The sequence below is a fragment of the Pundamilia nyererei genome, unplaced genomic scaffold (genome assembly GCF_000239375.1).
Source record: "Pundamilia nyererei isolate P.nyererei 1_Seehausen unplaced genomic scaffold, PunNye1.0 scaffold00003, whole genome shotgun sequence".
Lineage (NCBI taxonomy): Eukaryota > Metazoa > Chordata > Actinopteri > Cichliformes > Cichlidae > Pundamilia > Pundamilia nyererei.
Window position 1 is genome coordinate 9163171 of NW_005187404.1, and position 19225 is coordinate 9182395.

At 39.2% G+C, this 19225-nt stretch overlaps 1 protein-coding gene across 1 annotated transcript in view; it reads right to left on the reverse strand.

The window, feature by feature from the left end:
* The window catches only part of LOC102210847 (thrombospondin type-1 domain-containing protein 7A-like), a 184011-nt gene extending 165294 nt beyond the window's left edge, over window positions 1-18717 (reverse strand). Inside the window, exon 1 of the mRNA XM_013910474.1 lies at window positions 18290-18717. Within this exon, the coding sequence (XP_013765928.1) occupies window positions 18290-18443 (154 nt within the window). The 5' untranslated portion in view covers window positions 18444-18717. The remainder of the gene's footprint in view (window positions 1-18289) is intronic.
* Between the last annotated feature and the right edge of the window lie 508 nt (window positions 18718-19225).

Below are 19225 nucleotides of genomic sequence, written 5' to 3' on the forward strand. Positions count from 1 at the left end.
TTGTTTGGCAGATACTCCCTTCACCCTGGACAAAAAGGCTAAAATGACCAAAGAAAAAGTGGGAAACAGTTAAACATGAGAGGATTTTGGACAAAGTTTGTGTTTTTTTCCCATTGTTTAAGCACTGCTTCCAGCCAAGAGTGATACCATATATGCCCCATAGCTGCAGAAAAGGCACACATTGTTATCTTTTTACAAAAAACAAAACAAAACAGCTGAACACGAGAGGTTTTTGGACAAAGTTTGTGTTCTCCATTCTTTAAGCACCGGTTTGAGCACCGTTTAAGCACCGGCACCGTTTCAAAAGTACCGATTTGGCACCGGTATCGGATAAAACCTAAACGATACCCATCCCTAGGGATTACTATTGCAAAAAAGTAATTAGATTACTGTTACTTTTCCATAAGCATGCTGCGTTACTGCATTACTAAACTGTGATTTTGTGAGAGTGTCTCATGACAATGATGTAAGCACACGCAACGTCCGTAGCAGCAACAGACGTGTGAAGGTCAACAATGGGTAATATGGAGTGTGGCAGAGAGTAGGACCGTGCAGTGTTTAAAGCGTATACGTACTTATATTACTTTAGGTTTTAATCCATAAAAAGTGACAAAAACATTAGCGTCTGCTGTACACTCTGCGTGGGAAGACAACTTGCATATAATTGTTGCAAACAATTTAATTTTTGCTTGATGCAATGTGCATAAAGTTGAAAGATTAAAACTAATCAAGCACGTTTTAAAAAGAGACTTTTTCATTTAATTCAATTTTATATGATGGATTATGCAGAAAAAACAGAACTGGGCTGAAAGGTCTGCTGCTTTATTACTTATTCAGGTTGTTTATCATGTTTTTGAAAGTAACTAAGATACTAAGTAATAAAGTAACTAATTACTTTTGAAAATAAGTAATCAGTAAAGCATCACAATTACATTCTTGGAGAAGTAATCAGTAATTAGTAAAAAATGACTTTTTTCAAGTAACTTGACAAACATTGTTGGGGCCGCTGAATTACATGATTGAACAAAGGTTTTCTCCAGTCTGCTGCCGTCCTGTAACACATGCAGCACATCCTCATGCTATGATGACAGGATAGGCCAGTTTCCAAAGACTCCTCAAAACATGATGAACATGAATGATGCATCATCTCATATCGTCCCCTTACAATGATCTGAATGAAAACATAGCATTTACAATGTTTAGATGGGTGATAAACACATATCCAAACATTAGCAAAGATCATGCACATTTTCCATGTCAAAGGCACAACCAGAGAGCAGGCCGAGCATATGATACAACACTGTTTTATCTATAGCTTTGTCTAAATACATTAAATAGGGAAACAATTTTGTCTGTTAAAAAAGATGCTCATGTATGAATGAATTTATCAACAATTAAATAATTTTGCCCTTCTCCCCCGTCCCTCTTCTCAGCTGTTTCTCTTTCCCTCTTTCTTTCTCCCCTTCTTTCCCCCAGTCAAGTCTGTCCCGTATTCAGTAAGTGAAAATAAAATAAACAATAAAAGGTGAATCAAATGGACCATTACGGCAAGGCTGGGATGGTCAGTTTGGTAAAGTAAATCCGTTGGGCATCTTTCTTTGCCTTTAGACAACAATTCTGATGCAAAAGAGCCAAACGGGACAGGCCAAAAAAAAAAAAAACCAATTAAATAATTTTTTTATGTATCAAATAGTTAAACACATTTCTTGATTTGCTTGTTTTTTACGTAACATAAGCACTTTATTTTAAAGCTGAAGTGCAGCTTTTATTTTTCGATGAATAGAATAGAATAGAATAGAATAGAATAGAATAGAATAGAATAGAATAGAATAGAATAAACCTTTATTATCCCATGGATGAGAAACTTCGGTGTTACGGAGCTCTTACAGCAAGGGAAAATAAAATATGAAACGAAGACAGATGGATGTTGGATGTTAGCTTAGAAAACATCCTCTCCTCCCCAACCTGCTCGATGGACTTCAGCAGACAGTCCAGGGGTTTAAAGTTTAAAATAAATGGTGTAAAATAACCACAAAGACTGCCTCAGAACCACCATTTTAATTATTTTAATTAATTTTTGCTATTTGTTAACACCAATATTTAAAAAATACTACAACAACTTGCTCCATGGTTCAGCCTTTGATACGCCATTTATTTCATACCCCATTGTGGAAGCAGCAATAAAGAACAATAGTTAATTGGCTAATATTGCTTTTCATGCCTGAGTAGCTTGGATATTAACTTGGCTGGAGGAAACCCAGCATTCTGTAGTCACACAGTAGGCTCTCCCTGTGGTTAGTACCCTGAGACTGCACATTTATTTCATCACCACAACCCCAACTCGATTTTCAGCACTGAATTTAATTATACCGGTGGCTTGAAATTACCCGCAATGCCCATAAGTGCTCCCAATGGAGTTTGGGGGTGGAAGCATGGGACATTCTAAGCAGGACAGAGGAAAACACAATATGCATAGGATATGTAGGATGGACAAATGCTGCTTATGATGCGACAGACTCTACAGAAAAGGTCTGAGAAATGAAGCCAGTGTGAACGTAGCTTAAAACTTAAGCACGTAATTTACTGGGTTGTTTTTATTTCCATCTCTTATCTCATCATGTAACAGCGTGTGTTTGAAATTTTAAGGTTTATGGACTGTCATCATTTCTACATTTATCCTTTTCTATTCCTAACAAATGTTAGGGGCGCCATGTGAAGCAGGTCTGCCAATTTCTGCTGTGGAGAATCAGCCTTAATGATACAGCCTCAGAGGAACGTTCAGATGTGTCGGGATGTGTTAAAACATGACGACGCAGAGCTTCAGATGTTATATTTTGAAAAACTACCTTCTTTTACCTTTTAACATTAAACTGTTATGCAGCAGTATTCACTTAGAGAAGAGGTAGCTTTGCAACATGTTAAACTAAATCAGTGTGTTTATATCTATATGAGGTACTGCAGTGCTGTGAAAAGGTATTTCCTCCTTCCTGATTTCTTAGTTTTATTTGCAAATTTGTCACAATTCCAAGTTTTAATCTTAGACAATGATAACTCAAGTAAATGCAAAAATTATTTCATTGATTGAAAGTGAAAAAGTTTTAAAACGCTATCCAAACCTACCTGGCCCTATGTGAAAAAGTAATTGCCCCCCTTGTTAAATCATGAATTAACTGTGATTTTCTGGAACGTTGAGTTTCATTTCTATAGCCACACCCAGACCTGATGACTGCCAGTCCTCTTCATTCAACATATGCTGTGATCTAAAGGAACTCAATCATCATTTCTAAAATTCAGGACTCCAGCTAACATACTGAGACGTTTTTTACAAACGGAGAAAAACCCGAATAATGGTGCGCCTGCCAAGGATTAGCTGGCCTACCAGAATTTTTCATGTTACTCATCGATGACTCATCACAGAAGTACCCAGAACAACATTTAACAAACTCAGTTAAGGTCAACGTTCATGATTCTTCAATAAGAAAGCGACTGAGCAATCATGGCAATAACATTGATCTTTTCCATTTTTCACATTGTATCCATGTCTGACATTTAGGGAATTTGTGAAGTTATCAGTGAAAATAAAACAAAAGGAACCAGATCAGGAACAGCTGTGGGTAATATCTGTGCAATAATAGCTGCATCAGTGCAGTTCTGTTTGTCCATGAACATTAACAACAGCTGTTATTCAGTGAATGTCCTGTAAGGACATCTTCAGAGCCGCTGCTGTTTGTTTCCATTGTACTGGACCTCTGGGAGAAAAACTCTGTCTGAACAGGGGATTAAAGCAGCTCCTACAAGTTCCTTTAGCCGCCTCCCTTTTTGTTGTTTGTTGTACTGTGTAATAGCTCATTGCAAGTAGCAACAAGGTCGAATGGCTGTTAGGTTTTAATAATCATGATGCGCTCACAATGGAAAACTTTCTGCTCTCTCAGCAGCATGATTCTCTAAAACCTGTCTGTATACTGAAATATTCTGCAGCACATGATGGACATTACGAATGGAAATGAAGTGTGCTCACTGTGTAGCAACAAAAAAGGGGGTTGAGTTTGTACAGATCATGGCAAGGTTTGAAACCCCCAGGCCTGGATGTAACCTCAGCATAACAAGAAATGCACCTCCCCACTCTACCTCCACCCAAGAAAGAGCCAAAAAAGTCTGGGCTATGCCAAAATAACAAACACAAGATCTCTAAAGGTCCCTAATCTGCCCTGCACAAAATACACATCAAACAAAACACATTTTTTTCTAACCCTGTCACTCCTACAAGGCTGCTGCAGTGAAAGAATACGAGCTCTCTAATTTACAAAAATATTTACAACGATCTTGACCAGATCTCATAATCACAGACACACAAATTTACTCACACTACTCACTAATAAACTTTTCAACTCTGGTGGTTAAAAGGCTGCTGTCCATCCAATGATTCAAACGGGAGCAGGAATCAATTCAAGCCAAGCACTCTGCATGGGTGTGTCTTCATAGAGACAGGTGTCTGCTAACCTCAGGCCGGGAAGAAAAAGAAAAGGCCACACCCACAACATCTGGTGGGAGGAGTCAAACACACACACACACACACAAACATGATCTTGGCTCATAACCAAGAAACTTTCATCCCTGCATTAGGGAGGTTTTTTTTTTCAATTATCCTCAAAAACAACCTTTTCTAATATGTGTCCTAATATACACAGTTAACATTATTTTAGTGCTTTGGTGCCGAAACTTAACGAAACAGCAATTTCAAAAAATAAAACTTTACAACAAAAAAAAGCTGCCATGTGGACACCACATACCAGCATGCTGTATAACTCTTAACAATGCTATAATGCTTAATACGATATTAAGATTAGAGTCTTTCCTAAACATTTATTGTAAAAGCACAGTGACAAAGGGTAGCTCAGGGTTGTTCTTTTAGAACAAAGTACAGTTAAAGTTAAAGTTCAGTCTTCATTAAGATCCCATGAGACAGTTTGTTTGTAGGGAATCAAAACAGTTTCCCAAAGAGTTCCCAGTTTCAGTCTCTTGTGTGCCCCCTGTAGCTTTTAAAATCCATCTTAAAATCTTTCAGTAATCATCTAAGTACTCTCATGTGACACTGTTGCTAATTCAGCTGCTTTGGCTCCCCATCGAGTCCATTTTAAGATTCTGGTTCTGACCTTTAGAGCTCTTCATGGACAAGCACCAGCCTACATGATTGAACTTTTACAGTCCTATGTCCCTAGCAGTCCCTGAGGTCATGTGATCAGGGCCTTCTTGTTATTCGGCATACAAGCCTGAGAAAAAAATCATAGATAATAAGTAGGTGGAGCAGCCTGTGACATTTATGTTCTTTCCACTTTCCACACTGGCAGAGTGTTAAACAATTTTTTCAGACAGTATGTAGAGCCAGACTGAATCACGGAGACAACAATGTGAACATGTGTGTTTGTGTGTGTGTCTCAGCACGACAGCGCAGCATGCAGACCAGATTGTTTTGTGGAATAAATATATTAGCTATTATCCAGACACATAAACACACACAGAATGCAGTCGAGTCAATAGGCTGGGGGTTCCTAGCAGACCTGCAGACACAATGCTCTCCCTAGTTCAAGAACAAATAACCTGACACAAGGTAGAAATGTGACAGCATGAAGATTATGAGGAGGGAATAACAGCTGCTTTAAGGAACTGTGGCAGTAACACATCTTAGAAGCAGAACCTTTTAAGAGCTCCGAGGTTTTGTGACCGTAAGGTTGGGGATCACCATGTATGAGTCAACATGAGAATAAGTGGTGTGTCCTTTGTTAATGTGCAAACATGTGTACAAGTGTCTTTGTTTAATCATTTATATTGTTCTTCATTTAAAAAAAGCTTTAGGTTCTTACTTTTTGCACAGTTGTGATAAGCAAGAACCTCATTTTAAGATTTGTAAAATTTCTTTTCTGTCTTCTCTCTAAGGATGCTGAGAAGTTATAGAAGTCTTACATCCTTGCACATCACTCTTAACTAAGAGCAGTAACTGTAATTTATGTCCATATAATACTTGTAAAACATCTTGGGGCTTAAAAGATTTACATGTAATACTTCAATTTTCAGCTAGTTTCAGCAAGTTGATTCCAGCAGGCACAAATGTTTCACAGTTAATGATAATGTGCTGAGGGCAGTTAGTCATGGAAAACTGAAAACAATGACTCCTGAAAAAAAAACCAAGAAAAAATCCAAGATATTAAACAAATAAATAAAATTGGCAAATAAAATCAATTTATAGATGGACAAAATTAAAAACATCAACGATCAGACAGACCACAGCCAGGTTAAAGAAACTGAAAAGAAAAAAAAAGATATTCTACTTGAAGAGGTGGAAAAGAAGCATCTATTTCTAAAGAGGCGTTCCTATGAAATGGGCCCAGAATAAACAAAACATCTACCAAGATGAATAAAGAAAAAGCAGGAGAGAAACACAGCACAGAAAATTAAAGACCCACACTCAAATAAACAGAAAAAAGACATTTCATCATTACTATAACCACCTCTATACACAACCACCAGCGGAGAGAGATAATACAATGAATGGCTTTTTAGAGCAACTGGCTCTGCCATCAGTGGAACTTCCTAAGATGAAATACATCAGAAATTAACAAAGCTATAAAATTTAAAACAGAAAAATCAATTGGTAGTGAATAGTAAACAATAGTACAAATTATTTAATGAAGAATTCATATCAGTACTTCACGCCACTTTCAATTGGACTCAAAAAAATAAGATGTCACCATCATGGTAAGAAGCAATAATCACAGGAATACCAAAACCAAAAAAGGAAGATTGGCTTGTAGTTTGTGCAATCTCCATGTTAAATATAGACTATAAAATATATACGTCGATCATTTCTGAAAAAAATGAACACATTGGTATCGGAAATAGATGAAGACCAGACGGGCTATATAAAAGGCCACCAAGCTCATGGTAACATTAGGAGAACTGTGCCAAAGAGAAAACCTGAGCATTGATGCTTAAAAGGCATTTGATTGGGTAACTTGTCAATTTCAAAACATTGAAAAAATTTGGATTCATTGCAAAAATAAAGATATTAAGGGAAAGTTATGACTCCTGTACATATCCTATACAGTCCAGAGACTACTACAGGAAGGAAATCCAGGTGGACCCTACAGGACGACAAAGAGCTTGATATTCAGGAATGCACATTTGATTTTGGTCAGCATGGAGACATGCGCGCCACTGAAGGTGCACAGTTGTGACTTGAAGAGACGCAGCTTTGCCCAGAATGCTTTCATGCACACATACAGCTTTGGCTGCTCTTTGGAAAAAAATAGTTTGCTGGGTTAGCAGGCTGTGATTTGCATAATGGCAAATCAAACAAACACTTTCTCTGGGTTTCCATGATAAAATATTCATTTTCCGCCTACTTTAAAATTTTCTGCAATTCTGCGATCACTTGCAATCTTGCATCTCTTTGGTTCTGTTATTTCTGGTGGGCATGAGCCAGTGTTTTCTTTGATTGCTTGCTTGACAGCTAAGAAGTACAATACAGTTAAGCACAAATGTTGTGTGTGAACTACAGTCTGTTATATTTTTAGAACGGGCCAATTAAAAACGGTTGGCGGGCTGCAGTTGGCTCGCGAGCCGTAGTTTGGACAACCCTGAATTAGAGAATAAAACCTGGGATAAAATATGTGCATAGCACGTCATACAACCACCACTTGGAGAATCCAGGAGTTTACCTGGAAAAACGTGGTGCGATACATGATCACATAAAGATTTAAAAGCAAACGGATAAAGAAACACGGAAATGCTGGAGAGAGTGTTGGCTCCATAACGCTGGCCACACACGTGTTCTGGAAATGACAAAGACTAAATGTGTTCTGGGGAACAATTAGTGAACTGATGCATCAGATATTTGGGGATACAATTGCAATTACAATTTTCTTCTTTAACAGACAGAAAAGAGGACGAAATATACATGTGAGTTTGGCTGATGAATGGATTACAGTGTACGGAGTAACTAACTGGTTTTCTCATGGGTGTCTTTAGAAAGACTGGATGATGAGACCACAGGGTTCATCAAATTCACAATCAGCAACATCAAAATCTAAAAATCATCTGTGTGGGTCATAAAGTCAGCAAATTTATTTAAAGGATGCTCTTATAATTCTTATGCTTTCTTAACCATCAATTCTAAATGAAAATGTAGTAAATGCTGAAAATGTTGAGCCATATAAGACTTGTTAGGCTTCCCAGCAGCAGACGGGGCTCCTTCTGGTGACTGTGAACATACCCTAAATCTAATCAGCGGTCGTGGTCAAATCTTTCTTTAAACAAAGAATGGATGGATTCACTGCAGCAGACATACAGGACCTGCTGAAGCCAAAACTCAGTTCCTGTTTACAAACAGCATTGACAGAAAAAAACACTGAAGTACTGAAACAAACAAATACTTGTAGAGAAATACTAGTTAGGTATTTTTTAGCTAATGAAATTGCAATATTGGGTTGGGAAGAGGTAATGGTTTGAATTCAAATACACAAAACTGCCTGTGTCATGGAGCTTCTCTGACACAAAGCACTGAAGGCAAACTTGCACATCCTAGAGATTAGCAATGTGTTCCTGCTCGCAGCTAAACCTGTTACCTCCTGGTAAGCAATGGGAGCATGCCAGCAGATTGGCCTAAGAAGCGTAAAGAGCTTTTCATCACCTGGCATCTTCTAAAGGCCCACCTCTATTAGTATTCACCTTCAGCTGACACTCTGCTGACACAAGATCTAAAAACTTTGCTCGGTCCAAAGTTATTCAAATGATATATAAACACCATATGTAGTCTTAGACATACTGAGATTCATATGATTTGTGGATGATACCAATATCTTTTTTACAAATGACTCTCATGCTCAGTGTCTTGGGGACGTCACTGGGACCCAGGCATACCCACTAAATGAGTTCCTAAGATACAAACACAAGCGGAGACCACCAAGTGACCTCTTGTTATTTTATTTTTTTAGAAACACTAAAAGCCAGAGACACACACTCTCTTGTTCCATTGGCAGATTGTTTTTTTCACTTATTCCAACCAAAACTATCTTGTATTAAATGAAAAAATCTGCCAATGGAACAAGTGGAAATGATCAGTCTAAAAACAAGTTCCTATATCTTACTGAAATGTTACTCTGTAGCTGATTGTGTCTTATTTTAAGAGTGATGAGATTATTTTGACAAATAACACAAATATACTTGGTTCAAGATTGCACAGTTTTGAGTTTTTGCAGTGTTCAGCTGCCACTAACCAGGTAGAGGTTTTCTCAAGAAGCTGGGAACACTTGGTGACTTTAGGGAGGAAGCATAGCCCGACAAACAAGCATGTGGTAAATCATCTAATGGATTATCCCAATTTGGTAACACACTAGTTTTTTTTTTCTTAGCTGTGATAACATACACAGCTGCATGGCATCATTCCTTCCTCCTGAGCTTCATAAACTGCATTGGGTATGTATTACAGATTACTTGCTACTTTTGCATCACTTAATAAATGACCTGAAACACAGTCAAACAACTAGTGAACACAAAGCCGACAACACAAAGCAAGGCTGAAAGCAAGCCCAGAAACGTTTACATATACAATAGAAACACATGTAGACACAATTCTGCAAAGAAGAGTTGATAAAATTGCTACACAGTGATGTGAAAGACTCACTGCCAGGTATTGGAGACAGTTGACTGTAGTTGTGCTGAAACAAATCAGTTATTAAGTGTAGAAGGCAATTATAATTTTTAAATAGGGCCAGGCAGGTTTGGGTAGGTGTTTCTCTGTGACAAATGTGCAAAAACCTAATAAATCACTTTTTCACAGCACTGTACGAATGGAGGATGCAACGCTACAAGCCTGACTGCTTTTCACTGAGTTTGCTACATGTTCAAGACCAAACTGTGGCTGCTGGGGTCTTTATACACTCAATTTGAACAACACTCTGGGTTCGCAGGCAGCTTTGTGTTAGCATATTCTCTGTAGAGATGCTTGTTTGTGTCCTGGTGGCAGTTGCCTGGTTTATTGTTCATATCTCCTCTCATGAAAAGCCGTGGACTACGCCACCATTTTTCTCCTTTAGCACATGAATGAAATCAGCTGATTGTAGCACACTTGAGAAAGCATGTTTATGTGTTTTGTTCCTTTTCAATTCACCCAGCGTGCAGATAACAGAACAACCTTTGTTATACAAGTAACAACAAAACTGTAACTGTATTGTAATTATAGTACTACATTATAGTACTACAAATTTTCTGGGAACAAACTGATCATATTGGGAGAGATGGCATTCATGTTACTGTTAACGCAAGTTTGTCTTGAGTTATTAAACCATTTTTGATCAGTGTAACGTACAGCAGCCTAAGCCTGTTGCACCAGAACTAAGGAAGGCTTCACCTAACACACCCCTGATTATAAGCTTAGTCAGAGACCAAGGAGGACAGAACGCCTTTTACATTGTCACTGAAAAATACAGAATATTTATCTGACTCTGAGTTCACTTCAGATTAAGTTGATATATTGGGTGATTTTTAAGGATGTTCTCACATCTGCAGTTTTTAGTCCGTTTAAATTGAACTCTGGTTCATTTTCCTCCTTGTTGCAGGTACGAACAGGGTAAACACACTGGGGTGTGACCCCGAGACCCTTTGGAGGACATGGTCGAGGTACGGTTAAAAATGAACTCCAGACTGCTTTGTTTATGGTGTGAACATGATCCGACTGTGATCCCACCAACTACCAGGTGTGCGTTACAAGTTTGAGCTACAAATTTCTGCTGTATTCTCAATGCAGCAAGGTACTATAGATGTGCAAAGGTCTGTACAGGCTGGAAACTGGCTGTGAAATGAACATAAATGACCTTCGTCCTGTATTTACTTTAGTTGCTCTCACCCCAGATACATCTGGGCAATGAGCAGACTGAGTGTTTTTGCATTTGTTGAAATGTAAATGTAAAGCCATCTCAGTATTTCAGTCTTGGTCTTGTCCTGACATAAAACAAAAACTTGACAATTAATAATATTTCCTGGAAATCGTCCAGTTCAGATTACAGTCATGGAATACACAGCCTTGGGAAAAACTATTGCAGTACATCTATAAATGCAAAAGTCTGTAACTAAGCTTGGATGATTCCACTACGTTTTTCTTCAGTCATCTACTCGCACAGAGTGCATTATCATAACTTGAGCTGTATGACTATGGCTACTGTAGCTCCTCTGAAAAAGAAAGCAACAAATCAAAGAGTGACTTTCTGGTATTACTCACAAACACGTCTTAAAGCAGATAACACATTTGCTGGAGAGGAAATGTTTCCATATTTAGAAACCCTTTGTCTTTCCTGGAAGAAAAAGGTCTTTAAAGCTGGAACATTTTCCTATTTGCTAAAGAAAGAGGAAAGCAGGAATGCCCTCAGGTTTCTTTTCAGCACTGCACAAAGGCATAAACTACAAAGTTGTGTTGTGTGGTCCTGTTCCTGATTTCCTATTTTCTTGTATGTTTGTCACACTTAAATGATTCACATCAACAAACAAATGTTAATATTAAGCAACGATAACATGAGAAAACACAACATGCAGTTTCTAAATGAAAGTGTTTATTATTAAAGGGAAAAACCCAACACTGGAGCCACTCTTCTTTGCAGAATTGCTATAATTTAGACACACTGGTGGGTTTTTGAGCATGAACCACCTTTTCAAGGTGATGCTACAGCATCCCAGATTCAGACTAGGCCACTCCAATCTTCATTCTGTTTTTCTTAAGCCATTCAGAGGTAGACTGCTGTGTTTTGGATCATCATCCAGCTTCATAACCCAAGTGTGCTTCAGCTTGCGGTCACATAGTGATGGACTGACATCCTTCAGAATGTCATGGTTCCATTTACCACAGCAAGTCCTATAAGGTCCTGTGACAGCAAAATAGCCCCAGGCCGTCACACCACCGTTATGTACTGTTGGTATGATGTTCGTTTTCTGAAATGCTGTGTTTGTTTTATGACAGAAGTAATAGGACTCACGCTTTGCAAAAAGTTCCGCTTTGGTCTACAGAATATTTTCCCAAAAGTCTTGATCAAGATGTTTTTGGAAATCTGAGACTTTTTGTGTTCTTTTTGGTCTGCAGTGGTTTCCTCCTTCTTTAATGGTTATTTTGTGACCCCCTGAGTCTTCGATGTGCTCGTGGAGCTCTGGTGAAGCTTCCTAGGAGTGACCAACCTACCAAAATTACTCCAAGTTTTCTCCATCTGTGTATAACGGCTCTCACTGTGGTTCACTGGAGTCCCAAAGCCTTAGAATGGCTTTGTAACCCTTTCCAATGACTTTGTTTTCAGGTGTTTCTTCAGGTCGTGGCATGAGGTGTTGCTTTTTGAGATCTGCTCCCCTTTGTCAGACAGGTGCTATTTAAGTGATTTCCTGACTTCCTGACAGGCCTTCCAGTAATCAGGCCTGAGTGTGATTAGTGAAACTGAAGTCAGTTCTTCGAAAACTGTGGTTAATCACAGTTAATTCATGATTTAACAGGAGGAGCAATGACTTTTCCACACGACCAGGTAGGTTTGCATTGCATTTCTCCCCTAATGGATTTAAAAACTCTATCTTTGTCTAACATTTAAAAAATGTGATGATCTGAAACATATGTGACAAATATGCAAAACACTAGGAAACCAGGAGGAGGACAAACTGTTTTTCAAACTACTGTAAATTATGTCCAATTATTGGATGCATAAGTGACAGGTAGGAGAAAGAGGATGAAGTGCTCCTGGATTGTTCTGTGAGAAACTGTCTGCTTCGCGATGTGACGGTGACGATCAGACAGATGGAGATCAACATCTGTAGGAACAGGACAGCTACACAACCAGTCTGTACTGGGACACAGTGTTGGTGGAGGAGTATATATACCTGAGCATCCACACTGAAATCAGACTGAGCTGGAAGACCAGAGACTGTACATAACAAAGGGATAAATAGGCTATATTTCCTCAGGAAACGGAAATCTTTTTAATCTTTTTAAACAATAATATTAATGATGATGATGCCAGTACTGGTACCCTGACATTCAAAATATTTTTAGTACGTCTTCCTTAATTATGATTAATTATGTCATCTTTTAACTGCTTCATGAAACTGGCCAGTCTAAATAGCTGAATGAAGCACTTTACCCAGAGAAACACTTGATCTGTAGAAGCAGCTTCAGCTTCAACTCCTGCCTCATTTTTAATGTTTATGCTCTCAAGACTCCTCTCAGCTTGTAGGTTAAAGGTCACCTTGAGAGAGGGTGAGGGCTGAGGTTGGGGGATTGATTTTGTGGGGGTGAAGAAGAACAATAAGCAAGCCATGTGACTCGAGGTGAAGCCTCTTCTCTCTTTTGTGTGCCACATAGAGATGAGCATCTGCAGCAGAGAGCTTGAACAGAGCTGCATGCGAACGATGCCACAACACAGTGTTATTCTCTGTGTGTGACCTTTACAGCATTAAATAACCTTCATTCATTGCTTCTTTCTGAAGCTTACTGAGTCTGGACAAGATGACCTGCCCCATCAAATTCCATCATTCATTGCTCTGATTTGTGCAGCTCTACAGAAACCTTTGTTGTTCCACAGTGGACCAAGCAGCACACAACTGCATCACTTACACTGGCAGTTGTGTTTATGCCTCAAAGGTTGCTTTAAACAGATGAGTAAGTGCAGCGCAGACATATAAAGCACCAGTAACTGGTTTTCAGGACTGCCAGGAGCTGCTGCAGTGTCTGAAAATTTATCAAAATGATTAAACACAGATGGTGTGCACAGACCACTATGTTTGTTTTTGTATTTGTAAGACTTAACTATGTGAAAGGCCGTACTTAAATGTGTTGTTTTAGGTTTCTTATTGTTTTCCAAAGGTAACAGAAAGGTTTAGCAATATGATTATATAATTTCCCCCAAAATAGAAAATAAACTGTGAATCTCTGAAATTTGTTTAGAAGTTATTTGTGCCATGTAACAACTTCAAAACAGTGTCAGATGTTTTTCTTGTTCAAAACTACAAAAGATGACACTCAGTGGTCACGAATGAAAGTATTTAGCTGTGTGACTGACTGGAGAGGAAACAGGGAGATAACATTTAAAGAGGAAGACCAGCTGATCCCAAACCTTCTGTCTGTGGCTTCTATACTCCAGACACGCCCAGACACAAATCTAGTCATCTGCCAAAAGACACCACACTGTGCCAAATTACACATTGTCACCAAATTCCATACATATGGGTGTAATGTGGAGGCTGATGACTCATCTGTTGGTTTCATGGTCCATTTTTGGTCTGGTTTAAAATGGCCTGCAGGGAATGATTTAACAGATTCTTTATTAATATTTCCATGTTCACTTCTGAACATATTGCTGCAGTCGCCAGAGAACCCATGTCTTTCACGTTAGTACTGTCGCAAATTTCAGCCACCCATCTGCACCATGGACAAAAATAGTGGGCTGCATCTCTTCATTTTTCAGTTCAGACTTAAGGCAGGCTGCATGGTTAGGTGAAGTCTGTCAAAAACAAGCTCTTCTAATAAATGTTAGCTTGTAAAAAAAACAAACTCATGCATTAGATGTGTATGTTACTTAATTACTCCCAGGAGAAAGCAATATAAAATAATATAAAATAGTACCCATCCATTGTAAAATAATATCCATGCTGTAGACTGTAACCTCCTCCTCTGGCACACATTGAAATCATCTGATTGTAGCAGAAGAGGGATTGACTCCTTTCCCTATCACCAAGGTTATTATCGTTAACGAAAACTAGAAGTGAAAAACCATTTTTCACTCTTTTCACCTCTTTTAACGGAAATAAAAATAAAAACAAGACTTTGCGAAAAAGGAAAACTAACTAAAACTGTAATGAGCGTTCACAAAACTAACTAAAATTAACTGAATTTATAGCGAAAATGTGTTTAGTTTTCAATAGCGTCGGGTGAAAGTGAAGTGTAGTTTCCAGGTTTTTTCTTGCTGTGTCTCATTGTGCCAGCAGGGGGCAGTACGTTAGTCGAGTCGTCTGTGTCGCTGCTCCGTCCCACGCAGAATCACGTCAGCAAAAGTCGGGAGAAATCGCCAGAGTCCAATTTCATATTACTCTGAACATGATTGCGTTTTAGATAAAGCAACTGTCTTGTAGTGGAAAGAGACAAATTATGCGGAACATTTCTAAAAGGAACCTTTGAAAAGCTCACACAAGAAGGCTAACCTAGCTTAGCTTGAGAAGGTAAGGGAGCACGCCCAAGCCTCATCCACAGAAACAGAAGCTAACCCCGGGCAGCGTGAAGCATCCCGAGACAACTCCACAAAAACCATTAATGCAGTGCTTCCAACAGCGAGCCGATGGCTGCTGGTTGGTCCGTTCGCAGGAACATCACAAGCGAGAGGAAGCGTTGGTGAATATGTTTATTGAGACTGGGATATCTACGCAACTGTGTGAGTCAATTGCCTTCAAAAAGTTTAGCAATTCACCCGGAGCTGCAAGAGTTAATAGTCTCATTGGGGCCAAGATATATATCTTATAGTTGCCTGCTATCAATAGTTGTTCATCTGCCCTCATTTATTTATTTATTCCCATAGGTGGGGATGTGAGTTGTCTGTCTCTGCGTGTTAGCCCTGTGACAGACTGGCGACCTGTCCAGGGTGCAGGGTATGGTAGCTGGAAGAGCAACATACCCAAGGATAAGCAGAAGAGCATGACTGATATGATGAAACTGGGATGTTGTTACACTTCATTGTTGCAAACACGACGAAAACTATAACTGAAACTAAGGGTTTAAAAAAAAGAAAAACTAAACTAAACTAGCAAACAAAAGGTAAAAACTAATAAAACCTGATACAAAATTGAAAATCTGAAGTCAAAACTAAATAAAAATAAAAACTAATGAAAATTGCAAAACCATTAAAACCCTGCCGATAAGTGACCAGGACATTTGTTCATACAGAATTTGACACTCAAAAGAACTCTTTTCCTGAGATCTCAGCAGGCGGCTTTATTTATTGTGGGAAAGGATCAGGACTGCCAAGGGTTTTGATACTTCCTAATCTGACAACATGGAATAAATGTAAAAATAATAAAATGATGAAGTGAGAATTTATTAATATCATACAAGAACCCGATTAGGCAGTAACACCCCAGCATGCACAAAAACACTGACTGTTTTTTTCTACACTGCTGCCATTGTTCTGTCAGGGTGACAAGAGCTGCACCCAAGTGCCAAGCACAGACACACTTAGGCCAAGAAGAGAGACGCCACACAAACATGTCTATACCGTATCTAGGTTAACTTTGTCTGGCCAATCTGCTCTGGTTTCTCTGCCCTTAATCTCATCCGCTGCTTTAACACAGTGGGAGGTACAGCACATAATACAAAAGGATTTCCATTCCTTTGCACATGGTGTGAACAATGAAGCTTGTAAACAACAGCTATGACAGGAATAAATAAATGATCTTTGATGAGAACGTATAGTGAGTGTGACCTATTTGTGTGTTATCTTGTTGTGTTTTTATACTGGAGTAAACCGCTGCCCGAAGATTGAAGGGGAAAGGAAACAAAGTCTCAGTTTGAAGGAAATAATTTTTTAAAGTGCACACAATCACGTCTAGTGTTATCTTGTGAAGTCAGACCTGGTTAAAATTATTTTATATCCTATACTGTGTTAAAAACGGATAATGTTCACAAAAAAATCAGTATTCTAAATTATTATAAATAGAGGCCAGTCTGAGAGCAAAATTACCTGAGCAGGTCAGGAGCAACAAAAGAAGCTTTTCCATTAAAGAGACGACGATTTCGATGCATAAATTCAACTAATCAGAAAGTAAAATGAGGGTAATCGTTAAATGAAAGTAGTCCAAGTGTGAAATAGCATAAAACCAGCTCTAAAAGAAAAACCATTAAGCAATACTGGTGTCTCACTTCTACTAAGGAGGAAACTCACCAAACAAAAGAAAAAGTAAACAAAACAGGTGAAAGCACATGTACCATCAACCTGCTACCATCATTTTCCACATAAAAATGAAAAGAAACTTTACAGCAATAGATGTTACACAGATGCTGGTATAAAGAAAAAAGGAATAATTTGTTGTGAATGTTTTTCCTGGTGTCCCGAATACACATCTGGGAATCTTAACCAATTAGGGGACGCAAACATTGCAGAACATTCTGTAAAAGATTTTTTCGGAAATATTTTTATTTCAACCCCACGGATGATTACTACGCTGCACATGCTATTCTTCATAAACAAATGATTGCAGATCATATTTTAGACTTCATCAAAAGCCATAGTTGATCTCATGCAGGCTGAGCTTTACTGCCGGGTTATGTTCATTGATCAGTCCCTGGTAGTACAGCGGTTGCAGAATCCCAGTGAAACCAGGACATTGATCCAGAGAAAGAGAAATTAGACAGTAGAGAAAGAGAACATTCATCTCCAGCTGCCCCTAAAGGGCACCTTTGTCTCAATGGGTCAACACAGTTCCACCCCCAATTTCTGCTTTCATCACTCCTCCTCTATCCTCCTCCCCTCTTTCTCCCTTGTGTCCTTCTGGCCATGTGCTGCTCTCACAGAGTGAATGAACCTTGGATGGTGAGAGGCACCACCCTAAACAGCAGCAGTGAGGATCCTTGTATTGTGTTTAGACTGTAAAGCTGCTGTACTCACAAGTCATCAGCAGATACCAAAAACACCTGCATCAATAGTCAATTACTATTTGTGTTTGTGTCGCTTCCTTCGCAGCTAGCTTCCATTTTTCCCCACTCAGAAACATAGTAACATATGCAGCTTTGCTACACACACAATTTCTTATCAATTGCACACATCTCAAAATGTGATAAATGAGTCCAATAGCAGCATAAGGCAATCAAAGTGTTCCAGCTGTCTCTGTCTGGGGGTGTGCTCTGCCAAAAAGACTGGAGCACAATGCACATCTCCACCCCCCAAACGGGGGCAAAACCCCCATTCACTTCAGGGACTGCAGCAAATATGTTATCAAACTCTAGTGTAGCAAGATGGCTCCAGTGCATTAACCACAAAAAGACCATGAGAAAATAAACTTTTGGTTTAAAAAAAATATTAATTTATGAGATATATTGATCCAATCATAAAAAGTGAAAGAAACAAAAAAGAGCATGTTCACCCTTTTCATTTCCCCTTATGTACTGTGTTATGTACACAAACATTTGCATATGAATATTTCAGCGAGAGTGTAAGGTTAGAACATCCATCCAGTCACTCAGTGTCTCAGGGACCAGGACTGAACGAGCAGAGAGGATGGACTGTACCTGTTCGCCAGATGTACATGGGTCGAGTTTCCACTGCAGTTTGTGCATCCAGTTCCCACATGGATAAAAACAGCAGCGCTAACGTCCAGAGAGAGAGGAGTGGGGCTCCTTTCAAGACCTCTTGGATCCTGATACCTCTGCCAGCCGTCCCCATGGCCACCGCACGGCAAATACTGCTGTTCCCAATGCAATCGAGAGGAAAATGTGAGCCTGGCCACAAGATAGAGAGCGGCACTCAAGTGAATTTTCTGCTTTGTCCACGCCACCGCATCCAAGAAGTAATCCTGAGCAAGTGAGGGTGAGGTTTCCTCACGCTCTCCTCTCCCTCTGTGTTTCTCTTATTCCCCTGGCTACTTAATGAGTGCGAATGAGCTCTTGCAGTAATAAAACAGGGAACAATAGATCCCTAAGCCCAGCCTGCTCCTGCTGCTGTATGCCGGGTAATGTAGCGCCTCCCTTTCTCTCGGCTCTTTCTCTGCCTGTCTCATTCTCTCTTACACACACAAGCAGTTTATGCACACATTTACACACACATCCTGTCCACCCGCCCTGCTCACTCATCTCTCATGCTGTTTTACAAAGACCTGAGAGAAGTTCTAGGTAGCTGAATCAAGAATGTGGAGATGTGTTTGTTGGTGAAATAAACAAGTAAGCAGCAGCAGTTTTCCTATTAAAGCATTATTGTATTTTAACTTTTTATTACAATAAAAATGACCATGGATGGATGGATGTGTCAAAAGAAGGGTATGTAAATGGTAAATGGTAAATGGCCTGTATTTGTATAGCGCTGTTACTAGTCCCGCCTAGGGACCCCAAAGCGCTTTACACACCCAGTCATCCACCCATTCACACACACATTCACACACTGGTGGAGGCAGCTACAGTTGTAGCCACAGCTGCCCTGGGGCAGACTGACAGGTATGTAGATAATATTGT